The sequence below is a fragment of the Anguilla rostrata genome, chromosome 1, assembly GCF_018555375.3.
Source record: "Anguilla rostrata isolate EN2019 chromosome 1, ASM1855537v3, whole genome shotgun sequence".
Classification (NCBI taxonomy): Eukaryota; Metazoa; Chordata; class Actinopteri; order Anguilliformes; family Anguillidae; genus Anguilla; species Anguilla rostrata.
In genome coordinates this window covers 1,782,501-1,797,500 of record NC_057933.1, presented here as the reverse complement: position 1 = coordinate 1,797,500, position 15,000 = coordinate 1,782,501, and the positions used below count along the sequence as shown (strand labels likewise).

The 15,000-nt window shown below is 52.0% G+C and overlaps 1 protein-coding gene across 4 annotated transcripts in view; it reads left to right on the top strand.

Moving 5' to 3' along the window:
- Window positions 1-13,003, top strand: part of LOC135258839 (polycomb protein SCMH1) — a 16,699-nt gene extending 3,696 nt beyond the window's left edge. For 2 of the 4 annotated variants that reach the window (XM_064342513.1, XM_064342666.1), the window contains exons 2-10: window positions 4,118-4,368; window positions 4,720-4,896; window positions 5,330-5,456; window positions 9,532-9,732; window positions 10,148-10,315; window positions 10,750-10,875; window positions 11,034-11,189; window positions 11,350-11,492; window positions 11,939-13,003. In XM_064342513.1, the coding sequence (XP_064198583.1) occupies window positions 4,118-4,368; window positions 4,720-4,896; window positions 5,330-5,456; window positions 9,532-9,732; window positions 10,148-10,315; window positions 10,750-10,875; window positions 11,034-11,189; window positions 11,350-11,492; window positions 11,939-12,067 (1,478 nt within the window). In that variant the 3' untranslated portion in view covers window positions 12,068-13,003. Of the gene's footprint in view, window positions 1-401; window positions 570-4,117; window positions 4,369-4,719; window positions 4,897-5,329; window positions 5,457-9,531; window positions 9,733-10,147; window positions 10,316-10,749; window positions 10,876-11,033; window positions 11,190-11,349; window positions 11,493-11,938 lie in introns of those variants that run through there. The other 2 variants (XM_064342751.1, XM_064342596.1) reach the window with 2 other exon arrangements.
- Window positions 13,004-15,000: the final 1,997 nt, after the last annotated feature.

Here is a 15,000-nt window from a genome sequence, read left to right as displayed (position 1 = left end):
GCACGCGTGCAGTTTGGTGTCCAGCAGGCGCTCTTTCCCAGCGTGCCTTACGCAGCCCAATTAAACAGCGGGATATTTTACCGCCGCTGCTCATGCTGAGGACCTGGTACAGGGCTACAGCTGTGCCCCAGCTGGGAATCAAACCTGCAACCTGACGAACCCAGTTCCATTACCATTATGCTGCGCTGCCTTGCACGTGTGTGGCGTATGTGCCTGTGCGCGTGTGTGCGCTTGCGCACGCATGTTCTGTGATCGGGGTGGTCGAGGTCCCCTCCCTTGACCCCCCCCCCCCCCCCTCGCTCGGACAGCTCTGCTTCCCCCCCGGGGTCATTTCCTGTCCCTCCCCGAGCTCGCATGGTGTTTGCTGAGCGCGTATCGAAACTGAAGTGAGGAAGGAAGGAAGTGAGCCGTGTGGCTGAGAAAGAAAACACTCACGCGCGCACACACACACACACAGCCGCCGTCGCCTGCCGTGACACACAGCTGTCTGTCTGCCGTCTCTCCGTCTGTTCATCCGCTTCTGCAGACAGATACTCCGTTTCCGTGACGATCCAACTTCCCGTCGTCCAGTAAGTTCTGTCCCGCTGCTCAACCTCACTGCACCCCGGTGCCTCTTCCTGTACCATAATGCTACGCTACGTTTAGCTAGTACCTCATCCTGCACCTTAATGCTACTCTAAGTTTAGCTGCTGCTCATCCTGTATCATAACGCTAGGCTACGTTTAGCTGTAATGCTACGCCGTGTTAAGCCGGTGCCTCATCCTGTACCTTAATGCTACGCTACGTTTAGCAGGAGCCTCATCCTGTACCTTAACGCTACGCTACATTTAGCCGGTCCCCCTTCCTGTACCCTAACGCTACGCTACGTTTAGCTGTAATGCTACGCCGTGTTAAGCCGGTGCCTCTTCCTGTACCTTACGCTACGCTACGTTTAGCTGTAATGCTACGCCGGTAAGCCGGTGCCTCTTCCTGTACCATAACGCTACGCTACGTTTAGCTGTAATGCTACGCCGTGTTAAGCGGTGCCTCTTCCTGTACCCTAACGCTACGCTACGTTTAGCTGTAATGCTACGCCGTGTTAAGCCGGTGCCTCTTCCTGTACCTTAACGCTACGCTACGTTTAGCTGTAATGCTACGCCGTGTTAAGCCGGTGCCTCTTCCTGTACCATAACGCTACGCTACGTTTAGCTGTAATGCTACGCCGTGTTAAGCCGGTGCCTCTTCCTGTACCATAACGCTACGCTACGTTTAGCTGTAATGCTACGCCGTGTTAAGCCGGTGCCCCTTCCTGTACGGTGGCTACGCTACGTTTAGCCGGTCCCCCTTCCTGTACCCTAACGCTACGCTACGTTTAGCCGGTCCCCCTTCCTGTACGGTGGCTACGCTACGTTTAGCCGGTCCCCCTTCCTGTACCCTAACGCTACGCTACGTTTAGCCGGTGCCTCTTCCTGTACGGTGGCTACGCTACGTTTAGCCGGGCCCCCTTCCTGTACCTTAACGCTACGCTAAGTTTAGCCGGTCCCCCTTCCTGTACCTTAACGCTACGCTACGTTTAGCAGGTGCCTCTTCCTGTACGGTGGCTACGCTACGTTGAGCCGGGCCCCCTTCCTGTACCCTAACGCTACGCTATGCTACGTTTAGCCTGTCGCTCCCAGCCTGTCTCTCCTGCTGTTTTAGCTGCACTGCCGTACCCTTGAGCGAGGTGTTCAGCCTGACGCGCTCCAGTGGATCCAGATGTTGCTGGTGATTTCACTGTGAGTAATGCTAGCTGTTTGAGAGGCTCCGGTGTGCTAAATGCCTCTGGTGTAGTGTAACGTGAGAGCGTTGTGGGAGCGTTATTCTAACGTTGGCTGCAGGTGGCGCGGGGCTGAAGGCAGGCCTGGTTAGCTCACGCTGTCCCGCGGTACAGAGAACGCTGCAGGGCCTTTAAGGTTATGGGGCTGTTGTCAGTGTCTCAGGATAGGCTGTGTGGGTGGATGAGGGCGCGGGTTTGGGGTGGGGGGGGGACTAGCGTTTAAAATAGCGGCGCTTTTATGGCATGGCACGGTCTGTTTTCATGAGACTTGTTGTTTTTCTGTTTCGTGCCTGGACCAGCTGGACCAGCCGCAGCGTTGTGTTGAAACCTCCACGTGAGGGGATTTCCTGTTTGTGGTGGGGGTGGGGGGGGTGGGGGGGGGGGGGGGCGGGGGGAGTGTGTCACTGTCAGATTCACTGGTCTGACGGTTCCTGGAGGCTTCATCGTTTTAGTAAAAAGACCATTTAAGATGCTAGTATCTACTGCTTGTGGTATTTTAGATGTGTGATTGTGTGCGTGCGTGCTTGCGTGTGTGCATGTACCTGTGCCTGTGTATAAGCCACAGTCGTGGTTGTGTGTGTCCTTGGTGTGTGTGTGTGTGTGTGTGTATATATGTATGAACCCCAGCCATGGTTGTGTGTGTCCTTGGTGTTTGTGTGTGTGTGTGTGTGTGTGTGTATGAACCGCAGTCGTGGTTGTGTGTGCCTGTGTGCGTATAAGCCTGTGTGATAACATTGTTCAGAGACACAGGTATGCAGTCTAGTATGTAACACAAGCTTTATAAACTGTTAATAACACAGCTCACAGAAAAAGGCCCACAGTGTGTAATACAGGCTTTATAAACGGTTAATAACACAGCCCACGGAGACACAAGTACATTGTGTGTGTAATATTGGCTTTAATAGCTGTTAATAATGCAGCTCACAGAAACAGGCATACAGTGTGTGTAGTACAACCTTTATAAACTGTTACTAACAGCTCACAGAGACACAAGCACATTGTGTGTAGTACAGGCTTTATAAACTGTTAACAACAGCTCACAGAGACACAAGCACATTGTGTGTAGTACAGGCTTTATAAACTGTTAACAGCTCACAGAGACACAAGCACATTGTGTGTAGTACAGGCTTTATAAACTGTTAATAACAGCTCACAGAGACACAAGCACATTGTGTGTAGTACAGGCTTTATAAACTGTTAATAACAGCTCACAGAGACACAAGCACATTGTGTGTAGTACAGGCTTTATAAACTGTTAATAACAGCTCACAGAGACACAAGCACATTGTGTGTAGTACAGGCTTTATAAACTGTATAACAGCTCACAGAGACACAAGCACATTGTGTGTAGTACAGGCTTTATAAACTGTTAATAACAGCTCACAGAGACACAAGCACATTGTGTGTAGTACAGGCTTTATAAACTGTTAATAACAGCTCACAGAGACACAAGCACATTGTGTGTAGTACAGGCTTGTCTTTGTTCTCGTGCTGAAAGGGGGGGGTCATGACCGCCCGAAACAAAAGGCCCTCTGACTGAGGGGCTCTGTTTCCGCGGTCCCCTGACGTTGTCTGGGACGCTGCTCGTTCCCTCCCTCCCTCCCTCTGTCGGCCTGGGGGTGCCATGTTTCAGTCTGCTTTGATGCTACCTGCCTGACACAGTCCATTCAGCCCAACTGAGCGTCTCGCTTTCTCATACCCCCCTTTTGAACACTGCCAGTGTGTGTGTGTGTGTGTGTGTGTGTGTGTGTGTGTGTGTGTGTGTGTGTGTGTGTGTGCGTGTGCGTTTGTCCTGTGTACCTGTTCTCTTACCGCGGGTTCTGTAACCACAGGTTCTCTGGGTTCTCTGACCGTGGGGTTCTCTGGGTTCTCTGGGTTCTCTGACCGCCGGTTCTCTGGGTTCTCTGGGTTCTCTGACCGTGGGGTTCTCTGGGTTCTCTGACGCCGGTTCTCTGGGTTCTATGCGCTCTCTGACCGTGGGGTTCTTGGTTCTCTGACCGCGGTTCCCTGGGTTCTCTGGGTTCTCTGACCGTGGGGTTCTCTGGGTTCTCTGACCGTGGGGTTCTCTGGGTTCTCTGAGTTCTCTGACCGTGGGGTTCTCTGGGTTCTCTGACCGCCGGTTCTCTGGGTTCTATGCGCTCTCTGACCGTGGGGTTCTCTGGGTTCTCTGACCGCCGGTTCCCTGGGTTCTCTGGGTTCTCTGACCGTGGGGTTCTCTGGGTTCTCTGGGTTCTCTGACCGTGGGGTTCTCTGGGTTCTCTGACCGCCGGTTCCCTGGGTTCTCTGGGTTCTCTGACCGCCGGTTCTCTGTCCCGTTTGCAGCGGTGTTGCCGAAGACGCCGGGCGGACTCGCGGACCCGACGGTGGAGGGGGCGGGGATGCACCCCGCGGCCGGCAAGCCCCCGGGACAGCGGCGGCGCAAACCAGGCCGGCGGAAAACCAAACTGCCGGGTCACTGGACCCCCAAGGGCCCCGGCACGGGACCCACCACAGGGCCACAGGCCCCTCAGCCTGCCAAGGGCCTGGAGCCCATCAAAATCCCCCGGAAGAGGGGCCCCAAACCGGGCAGCAAGGTGCGAGTGCCTCCCCCGTCCAGCTCTGCTGCTCTTATGTAGGGCAGCCTGGGTGTGTGCTTCAGAATTATTCAATATTTGATCTTTGATTGGCTACCCCAGTTGCTCAATGTTCTGTGATTAGTTCCTCCCTGTTTCTCATTGTTCTGTGATTGGTTCCCCCATTTGGTCACTGTTCCGTTATTGGTTCCCCCAGTTGCTAATTTTTCTGTGATTGGCTCCCCCAGTTTCTCATTGTTCTGTGGTTGGTTCCCCCAGTTGCTGATTGTTCTGTGATTGGCTCCCTCAGTTTCTCATTGTTCTGTGGTTGGTTCCCCCAGTTGCTAATTGTTCTGTGATTGGTTCCCGCAGCTGAGCTGGGCGAAGCGGACGGCCTGGTTGGAGGGTGCCATTTCGGGACCGGGGCGTCCCGTCACCAGGCCTCGAGGGCGTCTCCCGGCAAACTGGGCGCAGAGGGCGGGGGTACAGCCCGCGCCGGGGGAGCCCATCAAAATCCCAAAGAAGAGAGGGCCCAAACCAGGCAGCAAGGTAACTCCTCCCATCCACACGGGGCGCTGTCTCCCTCTCCCAGTCCTGTTCCTCTTACCTTTTTCCACATTGAGAATACATCCTTCTCACGTCACATTCTTTACTTGATTCTTCAAAAGCGTTACATTTAAAGCATCCCACGTTGAAACACCCAGTAAAGTCAAAACAAAATCTTTGATGATGTGAAACAAAATCACGAAAGCAGAAGTAGGAAATTTCACACATCGAAGAACCAGAGGAACATGGTTAAGAAAAACAACTGTCTATGTGCTGGTGACTGTGTTGAGTTAACTGTTGTGAGCGTTTCTCCTGCCTGTGTCGGGTGAACTGTGTTCTGAGCAATTCTCTCGCCTGTGCTGGGTTGCCTGTGCTGTAAGTGATCCTGTTGCCTGAGTTGGGCTCACTGTGTCGCTCTCCCTGTGTTTCCGCACAGAGAAAACCACGGGTGGTGCCCAACCCTGTGCCCACGTCCCCCACGAGCAGCACCCCCGAACCCGACACCAGCACTGTGCCCCTGGACAACGCCACCATCCCCAGCGCCGCCCTGCAGGCCCCCACAGGTAACTGCAGTGACCGGCGCTGTTTGGGTAGGCGTTTGATGCATGCTGCCTGGTGTGTTTATGTTTGCGAATGATTGTGCTGTTAACTGATATTGAATCAGATAATCAGCCTGTGTACTGAGTTTATTGTAGTTTATGTTGTAGTTTTTTTTATTTTGTATTTTATTTTATTTTTTTGTAATTTTTACTGGTTTTCGTTTACAGTGCAATTTTGTTGACCATTATTTTATATTTGTTTTCATTTTATAATTGTTCTTATTCAGGCATTTGGCGTATTTGTGTGAGATATTGAGCTTCTGTTCACTGTGTGTGTTTCCTCCTGATCTACCCTGCCTTCTTATGTCTAATGTGAGCTAAATTGGGAGCCCTGGTGCGTAGACTGTCTTAACCAGCCTGTTTGCTTCCTCTTTCCTGTGCTTGGCTGGTTTTAAAGGCGGTCGTCTCTAAATATCTGTGCACTGACGTCTCCCGGTCACTCTCTCCTAGCGAAGCAGATTTTCCGTGCGAGACCTGCCAGGAAAATGTGCTTCATCCCAAAAGCCAGCGCCTAGGATTTAGTCCTGAACGGCGAGGTTTATCTGAGAAGCGCGGAGCTGAGTGCGGAGGGTTTTAGTCCTGAATGGCGAGGTTTATCTGAGAAGCGCGGAGCTGAGTGTGGAGGGTTTTAGTCCTGAATGGCGAGGTTTATCTGAGAAGCGCGGAGCTGAGTGCGGAGGGTTTTAGTCCTGAATGGCGAGGTTTATCTGAGAAGCGCGGAGCTGAGTGTGGAGGGTTTTAGTCCTGAATGGCGAGGTTTATCTGAGAAGCGCGGAGCTGAGTGTGGAGGGTTTTAGTCCTGAATGGCGAGGTTTATCTGAGAAGCGCGGAGCTGAGTGTGGAGGGTTTTAGTCCTGAATGGCGAGGTTTATCTGAGAAGCGCGGAGCTGAGTGTGGAGGGTTTTAGTCCTGAATGGCGAGGTTTATCTGAGAAGCGCGGAGCTGAGTGTGGAGGGTTTTAGTCCTGAATGGCGAGGTTTATCTGAGAAGCGCGGAGCTGAGTGTGGAGGGTTTTAGTCCTGAATGGCGAGGTTTATCTGAGAAGCGCGGAGCTGAGTGTGGAGGGTTTTAGTCCTGAATGGCGAGGTTTATCTGAGAAGCGCGGAGCTGAGTGTGGAGGGTTTTAGTCCTGAATGGCGAGGTTTATCTGAGAAGCGCGGAGCTGAGTGTGGAGGGATTTAGTCCTGAATGGCGAGGTTTATCTGAGAAGCGCGGAGCTGAGTGTGGAGGGTTTTAGTCCTGAATGGCGAGGTTTATCTGAGAAGCGCGGAGCTGAGTGCGGAGGGTTTTAGTCCTGAATGGCGAGGTTTATCTGAGAAGCGCGGAGCTGAGTGTGGAGGGTTTTAGTCCTGAATGGCGAGGTTTATCTGAGAAGCGCGGAGCTGAGTGCGGAGGGTTTTAGTCCTGAATGGCGAGGTTTATCTGAGAAGCGCGGAGCTGAGTGTGGAGGGTTTTAGTCCTGAATGGCGAGGTTTATCTGAGAAGCGCGGAGCTGAGTGTGGAGGGATTTAGTCCTGAATGGCGAGGTTTATCTGAGAAGCGCGGAGCTGAGTGTGGAGGGTTTTAGTCCTGAATGGCGAGGTTTATCTGAGAAGCGCGGAGCTGAGTGCGGAGGGTTTTAGTCCTGAATGGCGAGGTTTATCTGAGAAGCGCGGAGCTGAGTGTGGAGGGTTTTAGTCCTGAATGGCGAGGTTTATCTGAGAAGCGCGGAGCTGAGTGTGGAGGGTTTTAGTCCTGAATGGCGAGGTTTATCTGAGAAGCGCGGAGCTGAGTGTGGAGGGTTTTAGTCCTGAATGGCGAGGTTTATCTGAGAAGCGCGGAGCTGAGTGTGGAGGGTTTTACTGGGAAGCTGCTCACCCCTTCGACACAGTTTCAGTTCCCATCTCTTAGATTTTGTCCCGGTAACCCAGGGGAGAAACAGATGGAGCCTTCTCGGTTAAATGATGAATTTGCTCACAAGGAGGGGTTTCTGTTCATGAACTGGCGATCGAGAGCGAGCGAGGGAGGGAGGGAGAGAGGGAGATATGGTGGATGATGGAATGGGAGAGATGGAACAGACAGGAGTATTTAAGTTCCATTAATCTGATTTTGGTCTGTGGAGTGTGTATATTAATGGTGTCCCTGCGGAACGTAACTACTTTCTAAAGGTTCCACCGATGGACTGTCTGCACAGCCGGGTCTTCGCTGTGCAAATATCAGTGTGTGAAAGACTTTGTTCATATTTTTTTTAAATTATATTTATTTAAAATTTAGATCAATTAAAACATTTTTTTAAATTAAAGATTAAATGAAGATAAAAGTTTGACATGTTGGAAAATAAGTTGGTTTCAAGGTTTGAAAGATAAAAATGAGATCATTGGTAAATATGAAATGGCAAAAATAGATCTGTCAATCGTGGCATTTGTTGCTGTGTGTACCGGATAAATTGATCCTCTCTACATTTCCTGTTTCTGATGAGTTTTTGTGCACCTGGTAAAAGGGTCCTCTCCCTGTTTCCTGTTTTAGTTTTGTACCTGGTTAATCAGTCCTCCCTGTTTCCTGTTTTAGTGTGTGTGCCTGGTTAATGACTCTTCTTCCTGTTTCCTGTCACAGTGTGTGTGTACCTGGTTAATCAGTCCTCTCCCTGCTTCCTGTCACAGTGTGTGTGTACCTGGTTAATCAGTCCTCTCCCTGTTTCCTGTTCTAGTGTGTGTACCTGGTTAATCAATCCTCTCCCTGTTTCCTGTCACAGTGTGTGTGTACCTGGTTAATCAGTCCTCTCCTTGTTTCCTGTCACAGTGTGTGTGTACCTGGTTAATCAATCCTCTCCCTGTTTCCTGTCACAGTGTGTGTGTACCTGGTTAATCAGTCCTCTCCCTGTTTCCTGTCACAGTGTGTGTGTACCTGGTTAATCAGTCCTCTCCCTGTTTCCTGTCACAGTGTGTGTGTACCTGGTTAATCAGTCCTCCCTGTTTCCTGTCACAGTGTGTGTGTACCTGGTTAATCAGTCCTCTCCCTGTTTCCTGTCACAGTGTGTGTGTACCTGGTTAATCAGTCCTCTCCCTGTTTCCTGTCACAGTGTGTGTGTACCTGGTTAATCAGTCCTCCCTGTTTCCTGTCACAGTGTGTGTGTACCTGGTTAATCAGTCCTCTCCCTGTTTCCTGTCACAGTGTGTGTGTACCTGGTTAATCAGTCCTCTCCCTGTTTCCTGTCACAGTGTGTGTGTACCTGGTTAATCAGTCCTCTCCCTGTTTCCTGTCACAGTGTGTGTGTACCTGGTTAATCAGTCCTCTCCCTGCTTCCTGTCACAGTGTGTGTGTACCTGGTTAATCAGTCCTCTCCCTGCTTCCTGTCACAGTGTGTGTGTACCTGGTTTATCAGTCCTCTCCCTGTTTCCTGTCACAGTGTGTGTACCTGGTTAATCAGTCCTCTCCCTGTTTCCTGTCACAGTGTGTGTGTACCTGGTTAATCAGTCCTTTCCCTGTTTCCTGTCACAGTGTGTGTGTACCTGGTTAATCAGTCCTCCCTGTTTCCTGTCACAGTGTGTGTGTACCTGGTTAATCAGTCCTCTCCCTGTTTCCTGTCACAGTGTGTGTGTACCTGGTTAATCAGTCCTCTCCCTGCTTCCTGTCACAGTGTGTGTGTACCTGGTTAATCAGTCCTCTCCCTGTTTCCTGTCACAGTGTGTGTGTACCTGGTTAATCAGTCCTCTCCCTGTTTCCTGTCACAGTGTGTGTGTACCTGGTTAATCAGTCCTCTCCCTGTTTCCTGTCACAGTGTGTGTGTACCTGGTTAATCAGTCCTCTCCCTGTTTCCTGTCACAGTGTGTGTGTACCTGGTTAATCAGTCCTCTCCCTGTTTCCTGTCACAGTGTGTGTGTACCTGGTTAATCAGTCCTCTCCCTGTTTCCTGTCACAGTGTGTGTGTACCTGGTTAATCAGTCCTCTCCCTGTTTCCTGTCACAGTGTGTGTGTACCTGGTTAATCAGTCCTCTCCCTGTTTCCTGTCACAGTGTGTGTGTACCTGGTTAATCAGTCCTCTCCCTGCGTCCTGTCACAGTGTGTGTGTACCTGAATAAGTACTGCAAGGTGGGGCCGCACCTGGACCCTCGGCGGCTGCAGCAGTTGCCGGACCACTTTGGGCCGGGCCGGGCGTGTTCAGTGCTGCAGCAGTGTGTTCAGGCGTGCGTGGATTGTGCACACAACCAGAGCACCGTCTTCTCCTGCCTCAAACCCGGGCACGGGGGCGAGGTCATCTCAGGTCAGCATGGCATTCTGGGAAATCTGCTTCCACTGCACACGCTACCCTGACCCCCTATACTCTCCCCTCCTGAAGCCTAGCCAGGCAGAGAGGTCATCTCAGGTCAGCACGGCATTTTGGGAAATGAATTCCTCTACCTTGCATCCCAAACCCACTCCATAGAAGCATTGCCATGCCATGCAGGTCATATCAGGTCAGCATGGGATTCTGGGAATTGTTTTCAGTAACTACACCCTCCCCCCAACCCCTATCCCAACTGGACCATGCCCACATGTCCCCCCCGCCCTCACCACATACACACAAGGGAGGTCAGCTCAGGTCAGCAGTGCATTCTGGGGGGGAAAAAACGAAAAAACCTTCTACAGTGACCTGTGCTGTGGGTCCTGACCGTGTGTTCCTGCTCTGTGATTGGCAGCCTACTTCGACCAGCAGCATCACACGCTCACCTTGCCCGCGGTGAACAGCGTCACCTACGTTCTGCGCTTCCTGGAGAAGCTCTGTCACAACCTGCGCAGCGACAACCTGTTCGGCAGCCAGCCCGTCCCCCTGCGTGGCCTGCACTACGACGGACACGCCTACTCAGGTCAGGCTCCGCCCCCTCAGAGCCGGGCCCTGCCCATTCAGCGCGCTTCAACGCTTTTAGGTGTGATGTCACAAATACCTGATTAGAATGTTAATAACTGAACGTTCTAATGCTGATGTCACAATCAGCCCTGGAGTTCTAGAACACTGACTTTGGATGTTGAAAAAAGCATTCCAAAAAAACAGTTTTGTAAAGGCTTAGTTTATGTTTTGTCCTGTGACCTGGCGAAGTAAAGGGAAGGCTGTGTGTGTGGATGTGTGTGTGTGTGTGTGTGTGAGAGTGAGAGAGAGAGTGTGTGTGAGTGGTGTGAGAGTGTGTGTGTGTCTGTGTGAGAGAGAGTGTGTGTATGTGTGTGAGTGGTGAGTGAGTGTGTGTGTATGTATGTGTGAGAGAGAGTGTGTGTGTGTGTATACTCACAGCCCTGTTTCCTGCAGACAGGAGAGGTTTTGGGGAGGCTCTGTCGGCTGGTCCTGGGAGGGGAACCAAGAGGTACCTGCAGGAGTCCTACAGCGCCCCCCTCCCCCTCAAACTGGCCAAAACCCCGCGCCACTCCACAGAAGGTACACCTCATACAGCAGCCAATGAGAGCCTGTGCTTCCCACAGCTAGCCAATGAGAGCCAGTGCCTTCTGCTGCTAGCCAATGAGAGCCCATGCCTCCAGCAGCTCTGTGCCTGTGTTTGACCCTTTTGACCCCGCCCTCTCGGTTTCCTGTTGCAGGTGAGCCCTTCCTATTGGAGAACGGGGTTGGGGGCGGGGCGGAGCACTTAGACCCCTCCTCGTTGAACCCTGGGTCAGTGGGTCGTCCTCTGGCGCTCCGCTCCCTGTCCCAGACCAGCAGCCCCCCCACCAAGCTGCTACGCCTTGGCTCCGCAGGTGAGACCTCGCCTGGGGGGGGGGGGGAACGGACTCTCACACTGATTGGTTCCTGGGTGGGGTGCTCTGATGGCCCTGGGAACGGTTTGTGGGGTGCAGGTGTGTAACGGGCGTTTCGATCGTGATCATGTGCGGACCCTCCCCCCCCCCCCCCCCCCAGGGTCCGAGCGGTTCCTGCCGTCCCGGGACAGCTCTCGGGCCGGCTCCCAGGACCCCAGCCTCTGGACGGTGGAGGAGGTCATGCAGTTCATCCGGGACATCGACCCCCAGCTGGGCCCCCACGCCGACCTCTTCCGGAAGCACGTACGTCACACCCCCCCACCCCCCCCCAAAGAAGTAATTATTGTGTATTGCAAATTATAATTATTGACGTTCACACCAATCTAATTAAACATAATTCTGTAGACGCTTTTGTTTTGACATTTACATCTAGATATCCCAAGTTGTTCTATACACTGTAATGACTTCAGTTTGTTGGTCATTTGATGGGCTGTGAGATGCACTGAGAGCAGACGCCGCCTGTATAGCAGCTAATGGGTATAAAAAGCCTCAACCCTGCTGCAGTCTACTTTTCCTGGCAGATGGTTGGAGGTGCTGACCCCTGCTGGTTGGCTGTGATATTGCTTGCTATGCTGAGGGAGTGAGTTGATTCTGTGGCTGGGTGGCTGAGGTTGCTGACCTCTGCTGGTAGGCTGTGGTATTGCGTATGTGTGTGTAAACCCCGCCCCCTCCCTGGGTCTGTGCTGCAGGAGATTGACGGGAAGGCCCTGCTGTTGCTCCGCAGCGACATGATGATGAAGTACATGGGCCTGAAGCTAGGCCCCGCCCTCAAACTGACCTTCCACATCGACAGACTGAAACAGGGGGGGCGCCCGTGAGAGAGCTGCCACCCCCCCCACCCCCCCACCCACGGACTCTCACACAGGACATGACGCACATCTCCTGGGCAACCACTGCCCAGCAGTAGTCTGTAGCATCTATAGCCATGATTTGGGGTCAGAGGTCACACTGCCAGTCCCCCCCCCCCCACACCTCAGACAGCCCTGGGCACTCTTCAGTGCTTAACCCCCCCTCCAGAACCCCCCCCCCCCGAACACCCCCCCCCACCCCCACCTTTGACCTCTGCTCCACTGGTTTTTTTTTTCCTTTCATTTTGTAGCACATGCACACACAACCTAGCAGCATCATGGGAACTGTAGTCTTTAACAGCCTTTTAAAGGGAAATACATTTTTTTTCCTGTTCCACTCCAGTACATTTCTAGTGGCCTGCTTGCCTGAGAGAGAAGGAAGCGAAGAAAGGTAAAAAGACTCATTTTGTACAGCCGTTCGGACCATAGTGGCCATTTTTGGGGGCCTGTGTTTTATGGACTTTTAAAAATGTCATCTATTTTTTTTTTGTTTGTTTTTTATACCCACAAAAATATGGGCCTGCTCTTATCCCCTTCGGTTGGAGGGAAGTGTTCTACGAGACTGTTACCCTGGATACAATCACTGAGAAACACTAGTATTTTTTGATAACCTGCCGGTTCGGTCTCTGCTCTGTCTCGTTGGGAGACTCGTCCTTCATACGTCATTCTTTCTACCCGTTCGCCCGTTACTGGAATATGCACCCTTTCTCCCACCGTTAACGCCCCGCCCCCTCCACCCGCTTCCCGCTCTTGTTTATAATTACCGTGTCTTTTTTTTTGTCTTTTTTCTGTCGTTATTTGTACTTTTTTATTTTTTTATACGATATTCCTAGAGGACGTACATTCAAAGCATTATCTTACAAAATAAGGTTCAATAAAAGGCAAATTAAGTTGCTACTGAACTTTTTATGGTTGACAGTTTTATTTATTGATTTATATATTTATATACTTGTTTGTGTGTTTGTTTGTAGTTGCGTAGTACCTGCCTGAGTGTGCTGTGTAGTTACTGAGGGTAAGTGGGAGGGGAAAAGACTTCAGGACTCTGATAAAGGAAGGTGATTGGCTTCCATCTTCAGCAGAGCAGCGCTGATTGGCTGGCTGGCAGGCTGGGTCTTGCGTCGGTGGTTCTGTGTGTGTCTCCCCTTCGGTGACGCGGACGCGGTCAGGGGGGGGTTTCCTGTCTGTAAAGCCCCCCCCTGCCCCCCTGCCCCGCCGCCCCGCCGGAGCCGGAGGAAGGAAAGAGAAAGAGAGAGAGAGCTCACGGCGGGAGAGGTGGAGGAGGGTGGGGCGACCGGCCAGGTGAGGGCGGAGCCGCAGGTAAATCAGCAGACTCGCCTGTGCAGCGAGGTGCCAGAGCTCGCTCTCCTCCAGCCCGTAGCCTTCCGGTCCAAACTGGTTTTTCTCCTGGTTGTGGCTGGATGTTGCAGTGCTTATGTGTGGCCACCAGGGGGCAGCAGAGCCCCAGCGGTGCAGGAAGCTGGGCTCGAGGAAGAGAGGAAGACAGTGGCCACTCAGCGCATGAGTAAAGCAGCGTCTGCCTTTCAGCTCTGAGTCACAGGAGGGCCCTGAGAATTACAGCACTTTCAGGATCCTCTGCACCCTGTCTGCACTGTGACTGTCTGTGTGTGTGTCTGTCTGCACCGTGACTGTCTGTGTGTGACTGTGTGTCTGTCTGCACTGTGTCTGTCTGTCTGTCTGTGTGTGTCTGCACCATGACTGTCTGTGTGTCCTTACACACTCACATAGCCTGTCTGTGTGTCTGTGTGTGTGTCTGCACCGTGACTGTCTGTGTGTTCTTACACACTCACATAGCCTGTCTGTGTGTCTGTGACTGTCTGTGTGTCCTTACACACTCACATAGCCTATCTGTGTGACTTTGTGTGTGTGTGTGTCTGTCTGTGCATTATCCTCCTCTACCCTGTCTGTGTGTCTGAAGCGTGTGGTGGTGTGAAGGCGGTTATGGCGGTTGTGGGCGGGGCCAATCTCAGATCAGTCTTAAGCACAGAAACGGGCTGTACCATAGAAACAGACGGACTAGAATCGCTATGTGTTGATCAGACGGCGAACCCCAGGCAGCTCTGTCACATGGTGCATGTTTATGAACACGTGCTGGTACTTGTGCCATGGCACGGTTTCGGTTTTTTCTGACAAGCTTATTTACGCTGGTTTGGAATATGTAATGTTATTTCTCTGATCTGCTCAGTATTACGCACCTGAGGGTATTTCTGTTTGGGGGGTTTGTGTCTTCAGGGACATCTCCGCTTCTCGTCAGATTTCATACGCATCCCCTCTGCCAGGGGGTCTGTGCCACTGTTTTCGTTGGTTTGAGTCGCGAGCAAACGACGTCCCCCTGACCGTCTGAAGTGTGTGTTTGTGTGTGAGATTACGTGTGTGCGTGTGTGTGTGACACTGTCCATGTGTACGTGTCCGTCTTTGACACTGTCCGTGTGTGTGTTTGTGTGTTTGTGTTTGTGCGTGTGTGGGGGTGTATGAGGACAAAATACTGGAAGTCAAACCACTTCCTTGCAACGAAAACTGGGGGGAACTTCTCAGAAGTTGTGCAAGCCAGTACCACTGATCTGAGGGTGTGTACGTGTGTGCCTGTATGTGTGTGTGTGTGACGCGTGTGTTTATGTTCTTGTGCGCGTGCTCCCATGTGTGTGTTTTCCATGTTTGGGTATCTTTACCAGTGTGCATTTTTGCTTGAGCTTATGTTTGACTTTGTTGTGCGTGTGTGTTTGCCTTGTATGTAGGGTGTGCATGCGTGTGTGCATGTGCATGAGTGCGTGTGCATGAGTGCATGCTTGTGTGTGCATGTGTGTGTGTGTGTGTGTGTGTGTGTGTGATTGCATGCTTGTGCGTGCGTGTATGTGTGTGCCTGTCCGTGTGTGTGTGTACTGTGT